Source organism: Triturus cristatus, chromosome 7, assembly GCF_964204655.1.
Source record: "Triturus cristatus chromosome 7, aTriCri1.1, whole genome shotgun sequence".
Taxonomy (NCBI): Eukaryota; Metazoa; Chordata; class Amphibia; order Caudata; family Salamandridae; genus Triturus; species Triturus cristatus.
The window spans coordinates 1217484148-1217506885 of record NC_140590.1 but is presented as its reverse complement, the minus strand read 5'-3'; the positions used below and the strand labels follow the sequence as shown (position 1 = coordinate 1217506885).

General features: G+C 42.1%; 1 protein-coding gene across 1 annotated transcript in view; it reads right to left on the bottom strand.

Annotated features, from left to right (window-relative positions):
* LOC146811651 (uncharacterized) overlaps positions 1-22738 on the bottom strand; it is a 187173-nt gene that overhangs the window by 147691 nt on the left and 16744 nt on the right. Inside the window, exons 2-3 of the mRNA XM_085618622.1 lie at positions 9910-10002; positions 9070-9232 (exon numbers count right to left, since the gene is read on the bottom strand). Of these exons, the coding sequence (XP_085474748.1) occupies positions 9070-9232; positions 9910-9955 (209 nt within the window). The 5' untranslated portion in view covers positions 9956-10002. The remainder of the gene's footprint in view (positions 1-9069; positions 9233-9909; positions 10003-22738) is intronic.

Sequence of the window (22738 nt, the reverse complement as noted above, 5' to 3'; positions counted from 1 at the left end):
TCCACTTTGAGCAAGCGACCACTGAAATCCACCTGTTACTGTTTTAGTTATCTCAAGTTACTAAAACTCATGACCTAAAGTAACTATGACTTGAACCCTCGTCATGCACAGTTTTGTTATCAAGTAGGTCATTTCAGATATCATTAGGGATGTTATCAATGCAGTCATTGAAAATGTAATCAGTGATGCAATATGGAAGGGTAGAAGGAGTGTATGAAGGTGTCATGAGTTATAGTTAATTTAGGGTAAAAGTTACAGTTACTTTAGATAACTGCAACTAGTTGATTACTGTATCCACTCTGTAGTTATAGGAAGGGTTACTAGAGATAGGATTTCCCTGGATTTTGAACATTAATAATTGCTCCCATTTGATGAATCTCCATGAAAATATGCAGACCTTTCCTCTTTCTCAATTGGTGGAGTATGAAACGTTTTGCAGAGATTCATCAATCACGTGCGAAGAAAAAAGGAGGGTCTTGAAACGTGCTTGTGCACCAATGCATTTTCCATAGACTCGTGCATATAGTGAAGACGGCTGGACGGATTTGAATTACATTTGTCAGAATTACACATTATTGTGCACAGATGATTCTTTTGGGGACTATAGGTATTTATGGGAAGTATGTTTTAAGTTGTAAGCTATTTTAACTCAGTGATATCTGTAGTTGTGGTATTTTTGAAAACATTTTGCAGTATTTTGTAGAAGTACTGCAGTATATAATGATGAAAAATCATTATATGATTGGCTAATGATTGTCTTTACAAAAGTTAAAAGATGCCATATTGTTTTTAGGTACACTTTGGCTGTGTTCTGCATTACACCATCTGATATAGGCAAGTATTAGGTTTGATATTTTCCCCTACCTATTACCACTTTATGAAAGTGGCCATAGGTAGGGAAAAATATTTATATATTAAAAAAAATATTTAAAAAGTTACCATGGTACTGTCTCAGGAGTGCAGCAGTGCTTAAAATAAATTTACAAAAATATAAAATACACTGTACTACACTGTATTTTACAAATGTAGTGTATTACAGTTTATTTTATATTGTTAAAATATTTAAATATGTGCAAAAACGTCTACCCAGTACTGTTGTAATACCTACAAATTACTGCATTGTAAAAAAAAAAAAAGTAAAACAATGTGCAGTGCGCCCTTAACCGTTTGGGCGCGGTCGGAATTCCCCCGCGGTGCGGGTGAATTCCACACGTGCGTGGTTCGGACGGCCCCCGGCCGTCCGACGCTCATGCCCACCGTGACGTCGGACGGGCCGGCCGACACATGCAAGGGGTTAATGCCTAGAAAAATATATAGAAATGTAAATAAAAGGGGTAATAGGTAGTGAACAACAATAAAACCTACTACTTACCTATATCTAAGACTGTAACCCAGAACACAGTGAAACACAGAATGCAGCCAAACTGTGCTAAAACCTACATAGCTGCCTTTTATTTGGTAAACACAGGCATTAGCCAATCACATACTGACTTCTCATCCGCATGTACCATGGTATGTCTCAAACTTACCTCGGTAAACCGCAAACTTACCACGGTGTACCCTCGGTAAATATATAACTAATTTTTAGAAAACTTATAACTTTAACACTACTTACACTATTCATACATATTACCAAAATTTACCATTTACACCTCACAAAGTGTATTCCACACACATTAAATCTACATCTGTTTTCACACTTTCATGCTATGTCTGTTTCAGTTACCAAACTCCACTCTATGCCACTCCAATGTACATCACTCCACCCTACACTCTACGCTAATCCAGTGTACGCCACTCTACTCCACCCTATGCCACTCCACTCTACACCACTGTATGCTCTTACACTCTACTCTACACCACTCCATTCTATCGCACCCCAGTCTATACCACTCCACTGTATGCCCCTCCACTCTACACTACTCCACTATACTATATTTCACTGTACATATTGCCACTCTACAATACTACAGTCTATGCTGTTGTACTCAATGGCACTTCACTGTGCGCCACTGCACTATACACCACTGTACTGTATGCTATTCCAGTGGACGTCACTCCACTTTATGCCACTCCACTGTCCGCCACTTCACTCTATGACAATCCACTGTATGATGTTACATTGTAAACAACTCCATTCTACATCACTCTACTCTATGCCACTCCACTCTATGCCACTCTACTACACTCTATGCTATTTCACTGTACGACACAACAATCCACTCTACGCCATTCTACTTATTCACTATATGCCACTCCACTGTCACTACACTGTATGCCAGTAAACTCTAAATTGTTCTACTCTACACCACTCCACTGTACACTTCTCCATTGTATGTCACTCCATGTCACTGTTCTCTACGTCACTGCACTCTATGCTATTTTATTGTATGTATGTATGTATGTGTGTTCTTAAATAGCGCTCGACTTACCCTTGGGCATCTAGGCGCTTGCATTGGGAACCCGTCCTCGCTTTTTTCCCTGTGAGATAACCCGTACTGGGCATCCCCAAGGTGAAAGCTAGGCATCCCGCCGCGGGGGGGGGGGGGGGCCGCAGTGGAGATTAAGCAAGCTATTGCCCAGAGTTGCAGAGTGTGAACCCATGATTCGAGTAGGCACTGAAGAGAGAATTATCGAGTCCGTGGACACTTGGGCTCAGAACCTGCCGCGTCGGGAATTGAACCCTGGTCCCGGGTCTGACCTCTGCTTCAGGGTATGCCTCCTCTAACCAGTGAGCCACACTGTACAACACTCCACTCTACCGCACTTCACTCTAAGCCACTCCACAGTATGGCATAGCACTGTATGCCACTACAATCTACCCCACTGCACTTTACCTCACTCCACTCAACTGATTTCCACTCTACAACACTCCACTCCGTCACTCATCTATATGGCTGTTCCCAGTGCTAGGAACCCTGGTACAAACACCTCCCGCAGCTACACTGCTGGCAAACTTCACCTTCTCAACCGTGTACGCTACAACGAATGCTGCTGCTGAGCTGCATCCCAGGCCACAGGGGGCCCCTTTGCCTGCTTGCATCACCACTTCACCTGCCTCCACACACCCGCTACCACCGCCACACACATACTGCACCCCTTACCAAGTCAGAACAAAACAAAGTAAGTTAAGTCCTATTTGGGACGTGGATTGAGAGCAAATGCATCATAGATGGGAGGATAGCCCATGCTCTTGATGGTAAAGCAGAAATGTAAAGGTGTGAGCGTGACCTAGAGGGTGTATCGAGCTTCTGAAGTTGTGACCCTATGGGTGGGTGTCTGAGACCCCAACTGGGACCCTAGGGTGGTGAGGATAAGCACTGGGCCTGTCAGAGGAGGTTGTCGGCTGTTTAGGATGTAACCCTGGGATGCGACTCCATCTCCTGTAGGGGCATATTTACAAGCCCCTATCGCCACCAGAAAGTCACTTTTAGTGACGTTATGGTGGTGATACAGGCTTCGCCTTATTTACAAGGCAGCATTAAGCCACTTAATGTGGTTTAACGCTGCCTTGTAAATAAGGCACCGGTTCACGCTATGCTTAGCGTGAAAGAAGCGGGCAATGGGTGTTGTGGTGGGCATACCACTGTAACACCCATTGATTTTGACGCTGCCCCATATTTACAAGGGTGGCATAAATATGTGGCTGCGCCAAAATTAAGACGAAAAAACCTGGTCTTTGCCTGGCAAAACAAGGAAAACTGCTTTATTTCTCCTTGTTTTTGCTATTTCCATGTGAGCTGTGTTGTGCAGCACACATAGACACAGTAAAATGCCATTGATTGTTTATGTGCAGGAAGGTGTCCCTTCCTGCACATAAACAATCATAAAAAAACTGACTAGTTGCAACTTCTATGTGTGCTGCCTTAAGCAGCATACATAGAAGTTACAAACCACAAATTAAAGATTGTTTATGTGCAGGAAGGGACACCTTCCTACACAGAAATAATCATTGCCCTCAGTATACCATTTCAGTGAGAACATTAACATTCCTCTAATTACGTACAACCTGTGTGTGGACTTGAACACCATTTCTTTTAATACTCTCTGTAATGAGATTTAAGCTTTGACTTTACACATTATGACGGTGGGAACTTAAAAACAATCATCTTCACACTCTATCTTGGTGGGGACTTAAGCAACACAATAGTAGCACACTGTCTTTGTGGGGATATGATCATCCCTATAATAGCATGCCATCTCTGTGGAAACTTGAGGATTACTGTAATTACACACAACCTCTGTTTTGACATGAAAATCATTAGCTTCACATTTTCTGTATGGGGATTTAAGCTTTGTCTTTACACACTATTTTAGTGGGGACTAAAACCCAATCATCTTTACACACTATCTATGTGGGGACCTGAACATCACTATAATAACACACTATCTCTGTGGGGACTTGTACATCACAATAATAACTTACCATCTCTGTGGGGACTTGAACACTTCTCTAATTACACACAACCTCTGCGTGTACTTGAACATCATTGGTTCACACTCTTTATAATGGGATTTAAGCTTTGAACTCACACACTATTTCAGTGGGAACTTAAACACAATCGTCTTCACACACCATCTCTGTGGAGATCTGAACATTACGATAATAACACAGTATCTCTGTGGAGATCCGAACATTACTATAATAACACACTATCTTTGTGGGGACTTGAACAACACTATAATAACACACTATCTGTGTGGGGACTTGAATATCAATATAATAACACACCATCTCTGTGGGGACTTGAACATCACTATAATAACATACCATCTCTGTGGGGACTTGAGCACTCCTCTAATTACACATAACCTCTGTGTGGACGTGAACATCATCATGTTCACACTCTTTACAATGGGATTTAAGCTTTGAATTTGCACACTATTTCAGTGGGGACTTAAACACAATCGTCTTCACACACTATCTTTGTGGGGACTTGAACAACACTATAATAACACACTATCTTTGTGGGGACTTGAACAACACTATAATAACACACTATCTTTGTGGGGACTTGAACATCATATTCCTTGGTCCCATATGTTAATTTAGTTATGTGTTAGTTCCCTTGTCTCCTAATTTTTTAAGCACTAATAAATGAGTTAAATACAGTCTTAATTGTCCTTGGGTAATCATGATGTGATATATTCTGACACATTAACATAATCTGTCTTTTGTGTCTACCCCTAGTATACATGCAGAGATTCATATATGAATAGATTATAATGTTGTTTGTGTATTATGTTGATAAATTAAACATTTAGCCATGTGCCATTAACTGTATTCAATCACAAATGGTGGTATGGACTAGGTCCTCACAAGGATGGTAGCACGTGTTCAGGTCCCCACAAGGATGGTTCTGTGCGCGCGATTAAATAACAATATATTTTCAAATTTGAAGCAGGATCCTATATCATGAATTTTTTCTTGATATTTTTCTGTTCTTAGTATGTTTTAAAAACATTGGGAAAGGTTAGTCCCCACAAGGCAGGTATCCACACATAGTCCCCACAAGGATGGTAACACGTGTATGTGTGTGTGTGGTTGTGTGTGTGTTTATGGGTGTGGTTGTGTGTGTGTAGTGTGGTTGTGTGTGTGTGGTTCTGCTTGTGTGTGTGGTTGTGTGTGTGTGGTTGTGTGTGTGGTTGTGTGTGGTTGTGTGTGTGGTTGTGTGTGTGTGGTTATGTGTGTGGTTGTGTGCGTGGTTGTGTGTGTGGTTGTGTGTGGTTGTGTGTGTGTGGCTGTGTGTGTGTGTAGTTGTGTGTGTGTGTGTGGTCGGGTGTGTGGTTGTGTGTGTTGTGTGTGTGGTTGTGGTTGTGTGTGGGCGTGTGTGTGTGGTTGTGGTTGTGTGTGTGTGGTTGTGTGTGGTTGTGGTTGTGGGTGTGGTTGCATGTGTGTGGTTGTGTGTGTGGTTGTGTGTATGGTTGTGTGTGTGTGTGTGTGTGTGGTTGTGTGTGTTTGTGTGTGTTGTTGTGTGTGGTTGTGTGTGGTTGTGTGTGTGGTTGTGTGTGGTTGTTGTGTGTGTGTGTGTGGTTGTGTGAATGTGTGTGGTTGTGTGTGTGGTTGTGTGTGTGTGGCTCTGTGTATATTTGTATGTGTGGTTGTGTGTGTGGTTGTGGTTGTATGTGTGTGTATGTGGTTGTGTGGGTGTGTGAGTGGTTGTGGTTGTGTGTGTGTGGTTTTGGTTGTGTGTGTGGTTGTGCATGTGGTTGTGGTTGTGTGTGTGGTCGTGTGTGTGTGTGTGGTTGTGTGTGTGGTTGTGGTTGTGTGTGTGGTTGTGTGTATGGTTGTGGGTGTGTGTGTGACAGTAATACTAAAAGCATATCAAAATAAAGGAACACAAACATCGAGTTTGTGGAAAGAGAAAGCACATTGTAAGTCAAACGGGCGCAGCAAAGCATTAACACAACATGTTCTTTGATGTTTGATGTTCTTTGAACGAGAACATTAAAGGGGCGCCGCGAAAGTGATCACGGGCAAAACTGAAAGTGATCGCGGGCGCTTAGAGAGCATGATGAGGTTTGCCATATGGTGCTTCTGCTCCTAAGCGCGCGCCCGCGCACATGCACTGTAGCTCCAGGCTGGCCATGGTAGCATTTTTTGAGCCCTCACTAAAAGTTTCACCAGGGCAGCGCATGCGCTGGGTCAGGCGAGACCTAAAAAGGACCCAAAAATGCATCTGGCTCTTTCAGGATGGCGGCTCTGTATGTCTTGGCGAGGAGGATCAGGATTTTGGCTGCCAGGAAGAGAAGGGGGAGGGGCAGGAGAGGATATTTAGGGTGAGAGTCACCATGTTTGAACAGACAGAGGAGGAGATATATGAAAAGTACAGTCTCAAAAGTGAAGTAATTCTTTGATAAATTGCCTAGTTACAACCTCATCTCCAGACCTCAACTCTCAGAAGCAATGCAATCCCACCACATGTGTAGGTATTGTGTTGTCTAGCTTCTGGCAATCACCAGGGGGTCATGGCAGTGACAGGGGGTGACACAACGTGCTTTTTTCAGGTTCTTTCACAAGTTTCTGGACATCATGGTTAGCAAAGCTAACCAATACATATCTTTTACAAATATCCACCAATATTTGCAAAATACCAAATTAATGTTTTACGGGGTAGCACAGCTCCCCAATGTTATTGGCTGTGTTGATAGCACACATATTGCCATATGTCCTCCCTCAACAAATGTATACATATACAGAAATGGGAATAGCTCATACTCACTCGATGTACAGGTAGTGTGTGATGCCACATAACAGACCTTGTGGCCAGATTCCCAGGCAGCACCCATGACTCCAACATGTTCTGCCACAGTTGAATAATATCCAACTGTCTCAGGGTGAATTACAAATGCCTTTTTACTTGGTAAGAACTCTTGACTTGAGCACATGGTATAGTTGGAGAATTATACCTGAAGACTTTATTGCGTTCTTTTGAAAATAAATAGGTAGTGCACTCTTGTGTTTTGATACTACTGTCTCCAGGTCTGACATTTTTACCTAAGAATCATTGTTTTCAAATTAGTTAATCTAACTAGTTCAATTGAAGCAAATCAAGACTACCACAACCAGAATGCATTAGGTAATCACATGAAAATCATGCACTGAAAACAGTGCTTAGAATGACCTGAAGGAGGGTGGTCACCCTACTCCCTTCTGAGATGGCTCTACGTTACTCTACTTGGGAAATGTCCAGCAATATGTCTGTGAGCTTGCTCATGTTGCTGTCTGAGAATATCATGCTGACCTCTGGGCTCTGTACATTTGCCTGAGCATGTTTTTATGGCTTGTTCCTCCCCGTCGAGCAAGCTCTGAAATGAACTACTGATACCCATCACCACTAAAAGCGCAATCTCAAGCGCTCTTCCAATAATGAAGGTTTCTTTGAGAGTGCACTCAGCATTCGTTCACCCTGAGATACCACCGACTCACTCATTTAGATTTGAATGATAAATTAGCAGGGAAAAGCCTGCAGCTGTAATAACCTTATTGCTGAGTATTACCTCAAGGTTTAGAGGGCAACTTAAATTGTATTGTATTGTACTGAAAATGTATAAAGCTCGAACTTTCACCCTACGGGTATCCTGGCGCTGAGACTTAAAAAAATGGACCCCCGCGGACATCGACCAGTTTATCAATGGGAGGCAATATGTTCAGCCTTTGGGAAGAGCCAGGTTTTCAGACACTTCCTAAAACATGTCAAAGACTCGGCCTGTCTGATGTTCTGAGGTAGCTCATTCCACAGGCGTGCGGCCGCAACACCAATACCTCTGCCTCCCGACCTGGACCGCTTAAATATGGTAGTAACTATCCAGATTTGCGCTGGAGGAGCGGAGCTGCCTCTTGGGCTTCTACCAATTAAATTTCTCCTGCATCGGTACAGGGCCCAGTCCATGTACTGCTCTAAACACAATACAAAGAGATTTAAAGCAGACTCTTTCCTTAATCGGCAACCAGTGAAGATCCCTCAAGGCCATCGCCGTAGAGGACCTGCGCTGTCTATTTAGCGCCAATTTTTCTGCTGTAGACTGGACTCTCTGCAACACCTGCAAGATGTATTGTGGTGCTCCCAGAAACAGGGAGTTGCTGTATGGGGAATAACTTGCTGTAACATTGTTATTGCCCATTTTATGCATTCATTTGGCCTATTCTGGGGCAAACTGTTTACTGTTTTTGCGTACTGTGCTGCAGAAATAAATGTTTATTCTAAAGCGCCTGAATCCTAGATGTTATTCTTTTAAGCATTCAAATCAAGACATTCTGTAGCTAATGCATGAGAAACTACCATTCAAGTTCTGAATGATCATGAGAGAAGAATGGTGCAAATTTTAGTATATCTACAACTGACCAATAATGCCCTTCCAGACACAACACAAATCAACAAGCATACAACAACGTATTCAAAAGCACAAGAAAAAAAGCTCCTACTGTTCCTCTAGTTGAATTCCTGTCTGTAAAAAAGCTAAAGCTGTCTTCACCAAGCACCAAGAATAGTTCTGCAATACTCTGAAGATGAACAAGTGTAATATACATAAATCCACATGACATTAAATGATGACACAAAAACTCACTTTGGGAAGCAATGGGCAGCTGAGACCACCCAGCGATCTGATATGAGTGTCCCTCCGCAGGTGTGGTAGCCTTGGGGCCCGATGCTCACCTGCCAGGGCCAACGTCCAGGAAGAGCATCCCGCCACCCCACTGGTGTGCTTGACGCCTGCTGTGCAATGCAGACTGTGAACAAGAAAAATGGTCATTGTCATTGATAAAACAACAGTGGGTCCATTTGGGAGACAGAGGTAACTCATCAAAGACTCAGAGCTCCCTTTAGACTGTACAGCTGTTAGTAAGAACATATGTCTTAGGATCTCTTTATAGGTGCCCAGGAGAAATCTTATATTACCAGAATTTTGATTACTGGGGTCCCGATAATTCCACGGGTGAGTGAAGAAATTATGGGTATTACACGTTTTTGGGGAATAACAAGAAGGAATCGACTTACTGTGTCAATGGCTGCAAGTGGCATCTCCAGGTGGGCTACCAGTCACCAGGAGTGTTCCTGCTAAACCTATCATTCCAGTGTGCCTGGTCATTTGAGTTTCCTGTCCCTTGAGAATTAGGAGGCTGCTCTCAATTTGGGCCTTTAAAGCCACAAATCATGTCGCTTGTAAATGCTGCTACAGCTAATGCATTATGCAGAATACCTAGACACATGCATGGCTCTTACTTTCAGATTATTAACTAGAAAATGTAGAATTCGCTTTTCCATGGAGTTACATAATTCTGTAATAACCAGCTCTCTTCTTGAAACATGTTTTCAAGCCTCATTTGTCTAAAAAACACATTTTCATACTTAAGGGGGGTATAAAAAGTATCATTTTAAACATCACAAATGATGTCTTATCACTCACCAGACGGAAGGAGAAACAGGAGTCGAAGATAGTTAGCATCCACCATGTCTCAATCGTTCACGGTGCCTTAGACCAAAGGCAATACCAGAGTACCTGCAGACAACACAGGAAAAGGAATAAAGGTTTCATATTCCTTTGAATGACTGGTTAATGTAGGCACCGGAGATCCAACTAAGTCATTCTAAGGCAATGGATCAGGAATACAGAATTATTCATCTTTATGAACGAATATGTTAAAGAATAGCACAGGGGTGCAAAGATGTTCATCTTCATGGCAGGTGTGCGACAGCTATGCCCAGGTAATAATTTGTAAAAGAATGGATTCCAGGGTCCAAAGTTTCTCTCATAAGCCCACCCGTACCACTACTGAATGTAATGTCAACGAACCGAATACCTAGGCGGCTTAGTCTTGATTTCACTTCATGCCTCGTCCATCCATCACGCTACTGTCCCTACCCAGTTTTCGACCCCTTGAAGGTTCTCTTTCAACCCTGCTTTCTCCCTTTGTCACTGTTTTCCCATCTTTCTCTTCCTCCTTCTTTCGCCCTTCGCTCTCTTTCTCTGTCTTGTGCTGGGTCAAAGGCTGATGATGAAAAATAACTCCTGGTCTCTTAAAAAAGAGTGCCAGTGGGACTCACCTGCAACTAACATATCAAATTAAGCCCTAACTATGCAAATACATAAAGAGTTGTTCATTTCCACACCCATCTCCTTTTCACCTTCAAAATATGCCAATGATTCCATTAGTCTTTAGGGATTCACTAAACCCTGCAAATCTTCTGCAACTTCCACAAACTTTTTAGCATTCATAAATTTCATTGGCATCACCTACCAAAAACACCTAACGTTACTGTCCTTGGTGACTCAGTAGATTGGGAGGTATGCATTTCTGTAGCTTAGTGTCTTGTAAACTGTCACATGGTAAGGGAAGACTTCTAAACACAAAAATGTAGGGCACAGAGACAGTCCGGAACAGAAAACCTGGATATGGTTTCATAGCCTAGGAAAGCCAACAAGGAACAAAACTTATAATTCCGTATTGTCACTGTTCCCTTACCTTGGTGTTTGAATGTGTTAACTATTGGATGTGTTAACTATTGGAGGATGTATGGTGTGCCACCTGTTCCTCTTTATCTCTCACTGTGATTATAAGGGAAGTATACATACATACATACATATATATATATATATCCTCCTAGCAACACTCAGCATTAGCAAAGTATACAGCGCACTCCGAAGTCCATTTTAAATTCTTTATTCTACCCAAACCATCATGCTGACAAACGCGTTTCGGCCTTGAGAGCCTTCGTCAATGTCAGCCCAACACCCTTTAAAAAGCACTTTTATACTCCATTGTAAAGTTTACATAAACATAAAAAACGGACTATCGTATCACATGCGTTCCAAATTGATGGCGGCCATATTTAAATATCAAAATGGCACTATTGTGGGAAATCCCTTGCTTTTTACACTCGATGGGATACTGGTTAAATTGCAAGTCTCTATATACATTTTTCTTCTGTAATTTAATTTCGTATATACAGATCTAGAATCCTCCTTTTTGCCCTGTATGAGCTTGAGACGGTTCTTATCTCCCTTATACGATATAAAGATGTAACAGTCATATTCGAAACATAGAGAGAATAAATATATATACAGATATACATGGTATTCATGAGAAAAAATCATCATCAGATTAAATAACCACAAGATTGCGACATTTCATATCTGTGAATATTTGACCGCAAACTCATCCTGTATCTTTATCTCTCTAATTCATTTTATTTCGCCCTGAATGGGCTTCACTATGCTTCTAACATTTTTCTTATTGAAATCATGGTGACTGATGATCTGCCACATCAACCTTTGCCATTAATTCCCTCAACGTTAATTATTTACACATTGGTTTCCTCTCACGACACCCAGGATGTATAAATGTCATTATCCATAATGCTACATTGTATCTCCTTTCATTTTTATTTCATTTTATATATATACATACATATGGCCCCTAAGTGGACAACATTATATATTTTTTTTTTTTTAGCTCATCGGGGATCCTGAAGGAGCAAGCATGGGCCCTCTCCTCCAGCAGGAGTCCAGAAGGATAGACTAAAAAAAATAAAAAAGAACAATGCAGGGTAGAGTTCCATGGGCAGTAGTCGAAGGATTGGCGGCCTACTAGCAACCCTGCGTGCAAATGGCCAAGGGAATAGATGTGAAGTGAAAGGCTTTTCTAGAAAGCTAATGGTTGGATGGTGAAACAAACAGTACTCTCTGTGGGCCGGCTTTCCAGACAGGAACATCTGGGAGAGTATGTTAGGCATCCCCATTCCCTAACTGGAATCCAGTGGTGCTGTATTATATGTGGAGAACAGTGTTCCTTTCGAGTCAGTGGATTGTCTGCTAGAAGCATTTCAGACTTTCTGCAGTTTGCCTGCCCCTGATAGCATTAAAGGAGGCTACTCTACTGGGGTTTGGTGAAACGGCTTGAGAATAAGTTATGCACCCCAGTACTGGTGTGCCAAGGAGACCAGGTGACACTAACTTTATATCTCCCACATTGTACATTTGTTAGCTTCTTTGCACAGGTATATGGTCCTTAGGACATCCATGTCCTTGGCAGTTGGTAGTTTTAGCTCACAGCCAAGGTTAGCACTGATTTGTTTATTAAGTGGCTAAAAGGTTAGCAGCATGTTGGAGAATCCGTGAGTGTGTATGTGTATGTGTGCTTGTATTTGTGTATGTGTGTATCTGTCTGTGTAGAGGATGTTAATGTTTATTAGGAGGTTCATGTGGCGTTCCTTTGAGCACAGGTTGAAGTGCATAATTCAATTTGATGTCAGAGGATAGTCTAACATACTGTATCTATGTGTATGTGATTACGTGAGTTAGGGTTTCTGATTATGGGAACATATAAACGGAGGGCCTGACACCTAATAAAAATAAGCATTGGCATAGCCAATAGGTCTCACCTTTGGGACTTTATGTGTTTAGGCCTCACTTTTGGCTATGTTGTAAAGTAGTGTTGCTGCTGTGCATTATGTTGAAAAGTTATAATAGGAAGTGTTAATTATTTTTGTTATTTTTATAGAAATGAAGATGACATTATACATAACTGTAAATCTTTACCAAAAAAAGATTTTAATCGAAAAAATGTCTTCTATTTTTTTGTACTTGTACGTGGTGTGTAATTATGTGGTATTTTGTGGTATTATTTGTAGTGTATGTTGCATTGAATGTAGTGTATTTATGTAGCATACAATTATGTGTCACTGAGTGGTATTGTTTGGAGTGTATGTTGCATTGAGTGTAGTGTAATTATGTTGTATATAATTATGTGGTACTAAGTGGTATTGTGTGGTGTGTATGTTGAATTTAATAGTGTTTAATTATGTGGTGGGTAATTATGTGGCATTTAGTGTTGTTTGGAGTTTATGTTGCATTGAGTGCAGTTTAATTATGTAGCACTTAATTACGTGGCAGTGTGTGGTATTATGTGGTGTGTATTAATTTTGCATTTAGTAGAGTGTAAGTATGTGGCATGTAATTATATGGTACTTAGTGGTATTATGTGTAGTGTATGTATGTTGCATTGAGTAGAGTGTAAATATGTGGTGTGTAATTATGTGGCGCTGAGTGTTATTATATTGAGTGTGTTTATGTTGTGTTGTTTAGAGTTTAATTATGTGCTGTGTAAATATGTGGCAGTGAGTGGTAATATGTGGAGTGTATTTAAGTTACATTGATTAGAGTGTAATTATGTGTCTTGTAATTATGTGTTATTTAGTGGTATGTGCAGTATGTTGAAGGTGCATTGAGTAGATTGTAATTATGTGCCTTGTAATTATGTGGTACTGAGTGGTAATTTGTGGAGTGTATTTATGTTGTTTGAGTATAGTGTAATTATATGGCTTGTAATTATGTAGTATTTAGTGGTATGTGTAGTGTACTCACATTCAACTACAATAATGGCTTGCTATACCTGGAATTTACTGCGGCTGTCCGAGGAGGAAATTCCTGCCAGTCAAACTCCTCCTCCTCAAAGCCAACAACCAATACTCCATGCTGTACTCAGAGAGTCTTGCATGACGGCAAGCAACATATATTCCAGACCCCCAAGCAAGCATCCAATTTCATTAAGAAGCACCTATGAAGCGAGAAACCAAGCCCTGGCATGAGGAACCAGCCGCGATACCAAAATGATTCCGAATAGGGATGTGCTGGCATCCCGCAAGAGGACGGCTGGGAAGCTTCACCCTAGCGCCTCACCACTATGTTACAATGGAAGTGCTAGAACACCACTCATGGCGCGTCATTGTTTAATCTATAGAAGAGAGAGAATTGTTATTTATTTGAGCGATGGACAAAGCAAAAGAGATGAACTTAAAATTCTTTGGTGTCCTTGCGATTGGTAGTGGGCCTGCAGAGAATATAGTAACAGTCAGTCCATGCAACTTGACTGAGCACCCCCATCTCCTTATTCTGACTGCCTCGCACCGCTTAGCGCTGCGACTTGAGCCACTGTCAGCACGGCGCACTGTTCAGTCACACGTGAAACAAAAGCGCTTCTCTCGTGGATTCACGTCAAGTACAGCCAAGCACTCATTACAAAACGGCCTTCAGTGCTCGTATTGGTGTTCGAATTGCTATCTTAATGCAGTTACAATGCACTTGTAATCTCGGCCACGAGTGTATTAACAACAGAACGATCATGCAAAAAGTAACATCCATCAACAACAAAGAGCTGCTTCATAAATGCAACGCTGCCAGTTCCTTTCCTGCTCGGTGTTAATTGCCTGGCTCCTCAGCGTTAGGATGAACAGCACGGTAGTCCCGCTTTCGCTACACCTCCAGCGAAATTTAAGGAGAGGGCGTGGTGGAGCATTTTTTACCCAACAGAGGCATCCAGGACCAAGTAATCCAATTTTAACGCTAGTCCTGCAGCACATGTGCCACTATTGGAGATGACCACCCCCACACATTGCTCCATATAGCGCCCAGCTCCAAAACCACGTGCAATGCGACGGCGGAACCTCACTATCTGCCCTGATCATTAAGAGGGAGTGTGCATCGCTGCTGCACCAAGGTGACGCAGCAAAGGCAAGAACAGTCTGTGATTGTTGGCGCCTGTATCCTCAGAGCATGATGCGCAACAACGGCCAACATCATCTGCCCTCTGTAAACGGGGGCCGATGAGGAGCAGCATGGCTGAACAAGCAGTGGAACCACAGCTTCTGCATGTCACACCATCCGGCAGAGACCAGGAGGGGCGACTTTGGCAGGCCAGCAGCACACATGCCTCAGCAAGAGGCATTCTGGGCACTTTAAGCAGAGGAGAGATAAGGGCCTATTGGCACAATGGGCTTAACAGTAGAGCCCCCTTCTGTGCAACAGCAAGCCACAAGAGCCCCCACACACCCCTGTTTGAGATCTCAAGCGGCACTCTGGGGCACGGCCGGACTGCACACGGAGGTGCCAAATAAGCCACTTGGTGCTGCCCATCCCGCGGGCAGTGAAGAGCAAAGCCCACGCCATAGATAGTGACAGCAATGTTCCGCGAGTCACAAGAACAACACTCTCCAACCATCGCCTGACATCTCTAGTGGTGGCGGAGAGCACAAAAAGCTCACATTATTTCTTCCATTGTCTCTTGTAAATTACCGCTGCGGCCCAGAAGCGAAACAAGGTGCCTGACTGTGAGAAAGGTTATCATAAGACACATGACGGCTGTTTTGTAACAGTATGGTGATAGACACACTGAAGCGGCAGAGAAACCACCCCCTCCGAGGCACTGTTTATAGCTACCACGAGGTTAAGGAAAACAAAAAAAGCACCATCTATTTCCAATTACCGCCAACGCGATAATTGGAGACAGATGGGATTGAAGCTCGCGCCCGAGGACCCTAGGCCATCGAACAAACAAGGCGGGACAATCACCCACCTTGCACCAATTGCGTGCTGTGTTTTAAGAAAAAAAACATGCACAGGGCTAAGAAAAAAAAAGCACACGCACGAACGTGTGTTCAGAGCTCAAAAGCCCTTACTTAATGCCTTTCAGTGCAGTGTATGCACACTGGCTCAGGCGAGACCTAAAAATGCATATGTGATTAAACCTCAGTTCAGTACCCTAACACGTGTAGTATGATGCCTCACAAATGTATTCCGAACAGAGTTTGAATGGAAGGGTGGGACACAACCCACACAGCACTTTCACTTAAGTCACTTAAAGCCACTAATTGTCTGCCCATATGAAACTACTAACACTCCTTCAAGCCATTTAATGTCAGTAGGAGTAACATCAAAGAACATGATAACACTGACATGCAGACTTCCTCCCAACAGTACGCTGCTGGCACAAATCGCATCCCTTATCTCCACCTATGTACTTTGGTAAGTCAACATTTTACTGCTGCTGACCTACAATCAGAATGCTAACAATCCATCTAGAGAAGAGTACATACATGGAAATAGAGTGAATGCACACAGAAGAACAATTGAAACCCATGCTCTTATAAAACTTTGAAAATATAACAGTGGATGGTTTGTTATTTTCTAGGGATCTGATGTCCAAACAGCAAAGGTTGATGGAGAGTTCTTACTTGAAGTAGGTGGTGTAGTGTGGTGGGTTTGTGGGTTTGCGGCATGTTGTGAGTAGTTGGATTTTAAAATTATCAATGTGCTATGGTTGACATGGATGGTGAGGTGAACTATATTTATGTTAAGGTTGAGTGCCAACTCCTAGGATTGTCAAGTGGACATAGGATCCCGGGATGGGATGTGGATGCAAGTGGTGTTGTTGGAAGTTATGTGATGTGCTATGTTGTGCAGTTGGTGGTGTTGTGTTTGGGGTGTGATGAGCAGAGGTCAGTTGTGGAACACGGTGGTTTGTAATATGATGAGCTAATGGATGAAATAGTGTGGTAGGACAAGGTGGTGTGTTTAATGTGTGGTTTAAGGTAGTCTATATAGTGTGATATGAGAAGGTGTGGGCCAGCACTAGGTAGTACAGAGGGTATGGAGTTTATGGAGAGAAATGGTGTAGTGGATTGTGATGGAAGGATGGTGTAGCGCGATGCAATTTGAGTTTTTGGCAAGCGATGTATCTTGTTAGGTTAGTGATGTGCTGAACATTGTGGTATGATAGTGTTGGGACAGGTAATATAAGTGGGAGCTACCCTCCAGCTCACTGAACATCATCCTGAAGCCAGATCATCACGGATTGGGTTGCTACTGATGCTTCGAACTCTGGAGCTGAGGGCTTCATATTTCATCCTGGTCAAGTGAAAGTTCAAAGAAGCTACTGAAGTTATGCTGGTCTACCTTGCTGTTCCTGACCATGTTTGCCTGGCAGCCCTACAGCCATGCATAGGAGTACACATACACAGACACCACACCTCGAACCCCTTTCTATCCTTCAGTAGAGACCAGAAGAGGTCTGACACAATAAAGAATGTTTACAAGTGTAGGTCAGCATGCCAGTGATCCTGCTGGTGAGCTCACTTGCTCCCTGCTGTCACTGCTGCTTTGTTGGTAGACCTGGCTCACTTGGGAGAGAGACTGGGAGGGACCTACATGATCCAGGCCGAGCCCTTGTGCCTGTGGACTTGAACCCATTCAAGAGGTCAGCCTGTGGGCTGCATTTCCCCATTAGAAATGCTGGTCCCTCCTGACTGATGAGTCACTGACCTGGAGAATCTGTGCCCTCCTAACCCCCATCCCTGTCCCAAGAAATCTGACACCACCAAGCCCCTAACAGGGACAAAGACTTAGCTCTCCAAACACTTTAACTCAATTACCAAAATTCTGCAACACTTATTTCACTTGCAAGTTACTGTTGCCCTGAGTTTTGAGTGTCACTGTATTTTGCACTCTATCTGCCTTTCTGCATTTTTAGGTATTTGTTATCAATAGGATCACACATGGCAGACGCATGCGAACCCCAAATAAAATAACTCAGCTTTGACTGGAGGATTCTTATTCTACATTTTACATTATGAGCTCTTGATTGAGTAATAATCATGAACGGTACGTTTGTAAACACTTCTTTAACCCTTGCATTATTATAGTAAACTATGTGGTTTTGTGTCAAACCTTATCTTTTCTTTGTGATCATTTTGTAATTTTGAATGGTAATATGAATGAAATCCAAAGGCCACCGTTTTTTCACTGCATTGTGTTGCTTTACAGTTTTATTGTGGATTGCATTTTGAGTACTTATTTTTACTTGGTCTGCTTTGTTATGTAAATATATATTACATAGTTTGACGTTATTTGTTTAGTTACTTATTTTATTATTTATTGTGTCAGCCAGTCTTAGACAAGCCATGCAATATACATATCAAAATATACATACTTTTAAAACTTTGTAACAAGCTACTATAATTAAAACATATACAATAAGACATACTGATATTTAGCAAACAGCCAAATCTAAAAATAATAATAATTAAAAAATTAATTTGCTGAGGCAGATCAAAGTGACATGAATTGAAAAGCTGCATAAATCATTACAGATTACCAGATCAGATCCAATAGCTAATAACGATACTTTTCAAAAGGCCCTATTCATATGAAAGCAGTAGTGTCTGGCCAATGATCAGATCTGGAAAATTGGCCAATGTAGGACCACATTATTATATCTAGCCTGAAAGACATCAATAGCTGGGCCACATAGACTATTTTCGAACCAACCAACAAGCTAGCTCACTATTAGAGTGGGTCCTCGAGTGGCCATAACATTACACAAAAGTGCTCGGACGTAGTCATCAACCTGTTCTAATATGTTAATACCTATAAAATCAAATCTTCATCTGAATCCTCATACGGGGGACAAACTGATTAAATTAAACATGAAGCTCAGGGACGCTTTCCCTGAATTTCATATTTGCTCTCCTGCCAGGAAACTCGCACTAAGGCAACATTGCAAGGGAACACATGATCTAAAAATCATGTATTTAAACACAAGCTCCCTAGTTACACACAAACTGGATATTTTCCATCTTCTAGGCTCTACAAAGCCTACTCTACTCATTGAAACTTGGCTTATCCCCGAATCTACTCCAGACATTTTGACTGCTCTTCCAAATACTTATTACATCCTGCAGACAAATCGATCAGTCAATAAAAAAGGTGGTGGGGTAGCCACCATAATCTGTAAAGATTTTTACTTTACCAGACTTACCACCTTAAATGTATCCCTAGTAGACAGTCTAGTTATCAAACTAGATTAAGCTTCTGCAACTTTAGATTGCGTGCAGCTCTATAGGCCCTCCCAGAAAATGCCGCTCTTCCCTCAAAAACTGGGCAAACACATGGCCCATTTAACCATTAATCACTCAAAAACCTTGCTCATTGGTGATTTTAATTATTGGGCCAATGACATGGAGGGCGGACTGCATTCTGCTGAAATGTCGGACCTACTTAACGGGCTGAATTGTATCCAGCTTGTTAACTCCCCTACACACATTAAGGGAAATACCCTGGACCAAATCTGAACTTCCAATCTTGCAATTACCGATCTGACAGTGTCTCCATGTACTTGGTCTGACCATTTCTTAATAGAATTTGTGACTAGTAATGTAATCACAACTAAACCCCCAGCCAAAGGAGGCTTGAAGGCAAGTAAATGGAACAATGTCAATATTGATGCCTTTTGTAAAACACTGGCAGTTACTGATCGATCCCATCGATCAGCCATCCATTGACATCGACCTGAGTACTGAAGCTATGACCAATTGGCTAACTGTAGCCAGTAACAAATATGCCCCGCTCAGGAAAATTAAAGTTGCAAGGCGCAATAAGGCACAGAGATGGTTCTCCAACAACTTAAAGACCCAAAAACTGACCTTGCGCCAAATAGAAAGAAGATGGAGATGGAACTATTCTCCAGATAAGAAAATCCCCTACTTAGCTCAACTCAAGGAGTATAAGAAAGCGATTCAAACCACTAAGGCTGGTTACTTTTCTGTGAAAATGATGAATTACACTAACAAATACAAAGATATATTTACTATTGTCAATGAACTATCCAATCCTGATACAATCACAATAAAACCAGAGCCATCTCAGTCACTTTGTAACTCACTGAATACTTTTTTCACTGATAAAATTGCAAAGTTCAAATCCAGTATCAACGTAAGTTCTGCATGCAATGCCTTGCCTTCTGCCTCTAGGAACCCTTCCTCCTTACATCAATTCCCACCGATCAGTAGCAAAGGATTCCAGGAACATCTGGGAAGGTTAAATCTAGTTCCCCCACAAACAGTTGTCCACCTCACATTCTAAGGAAGTATTCACCGTTAATCCTGCCCCTGCCCTTCATCTTCTGAATGAATCTTTGATGCAGGGCCATGTCCCTAGAGCTTTTAAAAAAGCTACCATAGTTTCCCTTTTGAAAAAACCTGGGACAGACCCCTCGGACCCACTCAACTATCACCCCATATCTCTGCTTCCTTATCTGACTAAAATATTGGAATCTCACGTAGTAAAATGTTTATGTTCATTTATTGAACAATCACAGTTTCTTGATCCCAATCAAGCGGTATTTCGTCCATCCCACTCTACGGAGACAGTCATTTAGTCGGTACTGGACGAATTGAGAATGGAAGCCGATAAGATCAAAATCCCTGGAGCTCCCATTTTTGGCCTATGGAGCTGGGTTGCCCTCCAGTGCCACCACGCTCAGCTAAGAGCCTCTGGGTCACAATAATTAATGATCTATCTAAGTCCCAGGTCGGAAATGTGGTCTCTACCGGATTATTTCAGTTAAGTAGGATCAGAAAGATTGGTTGATTCCTTACTATGGATGCACTGGTGCAAGTTGTCCTAGCGCTGGTCTTCTCTCACCTAGATTACGCAAACTCCTTATATCTTGGGTTACCTACGTATCTAGTTAGGAAACTGCAGCTGGTGCAGAACCAGGCTGCCAGACTCATCGTTCAACAGTCAAGATGGCAACGCGTCACCCCTCTTATGCGGCAGCTCCACTGGCTCCTAATATCTCAACGTTGCACCTTCAAAATTGGGTTCCTTATTTTTAAATCCTTACAGAATGCGGGCAATATATTCTTCTCTAAACTGATCGAGAGACATGTACCCACACACAATTTGAGATCAGCCCACTTGAACTTACTGGCCATCCCTCCCTATCAACGGAAGAGACTAGCTGGCAGTAGGTTTGCTGTGCTGGCTCCATATCTCTGGAATACTTTTCCTTATAAGATTAGATCCTGCACAGCTCTACCTGTTTTTAGGAAACTCCTTAACACATGGCTCTTTGTCCAAGCGTACAAATAGATCTAGCAGGGCTCATCTAATCCCTATACTAGCGCCAAGAAACCAACTGGTGCACGTGCGCTGAATAAATAATTTTAACATAACATAAAAAATAGGTTAATTGCACCTACTCAAGAGGACCTTTAATTGGATAATCACAGAAATGTTTAAAAACCATTCAAGCAAGGTTGCATCAGTTAAATATCCCCTCAGTTTCCCACAGCAAGTATAAGCGACTGTAGGCCAGTCAACAATATGTGCAGGTAAAATTAATAAGTATGAAAAAATTCCTTAAACAACAGCATTAGTGCAATTGTCTTGTTACTTTCCAAGCAGCAGATGTGTATGAAGATACTTGATTAATAATCTGGTCGCAATCCTTACAATTTCTTATTGCATATGCCATAAAAAGTGAACGAAGATATTCTCTTCAAGCTTTTAACCTAAAAGTACAAAGCAACATAAAGTGCATTACAGACTCTGCCCCCCAAAGTCACAACCACAAGCAGATTGATTGCTTTCAAACTTTTTCCATGAGCTATTGTATTGCTTCAGAGGCAAAGTACCAAGGCTGAAATTAATATACAATGAATTTTTGAAAGAGGGATTCAGTTTGTCCAGGTATGGTTCAAAGATAGGATAGGGCTTTATGATATGGAGTGGATCTTTCTTCTGTACCGACATTAATAAACATATATTGCCAAAACCTTTCCTTTACAGTTATTCGGCTGTCCTTCGTCACTTTTTCTGGCTCAAATCAGCAGACAGCCCAACCTATGGTTTGCAAAACGTTAGACACATGACTAAAACAGGGTAATTTAACTTGTTGAGCTTGCACCCATACCTCTCGTAAGATGTTCAGATAAGGTTTCAGCTTTTGTTTTTTCTAGATTCGCACCCAAGATTATGCGGGAGGCAACACTGCGAACGGCTCAACTGGTTTAACACCCAGCTCATGTCTCAATGCATCCATGGGGTCCCAAGCCCAAGCAGAAGTAAGCATCAAAAAAGATGGTTCTCTGCCTCAGCCAGCCCTGTTTTTTATGGCCCCCCAGCTCTGCACTGTACACGCCTGCTGCAAGTGCTTGCACTTTATAGGTTTCAATGGTGGTATCCTGGCTTTTGAAAAAGCTGAGCACACCGCCCATATATTGACTCGATGTCACCTCACCTTTAAGTAGCTGAGCTGACCACACCAATAAAACCTGACTCCTAAGTACGGGGTCCAACAGAGCTCCGTAGATTTTAAAGGAATACCTCAATTTTGGGCTGCCCTTTAAGATCACATATTTTGTTTTTACAGTGTTAATCTGCAATTCAAAGCATTGAAGAACTTATGCACAGTTAATTCTGTACATGACAGAAGCACAGCGTTATCCGCAAAGAACAAAATTGGCATTTTTGGGCCCCACAAACCAGTACATCAAGATTTAGGGACCTCAGATAGTTGACAACATCATTGATGAAAATACTGAAATAGGCTGGTGCCCAGACGCAACCGTGTCTGACCACAAGATTTGTGCTAAAGTGTTTAACCTTTTGGACTGTACCT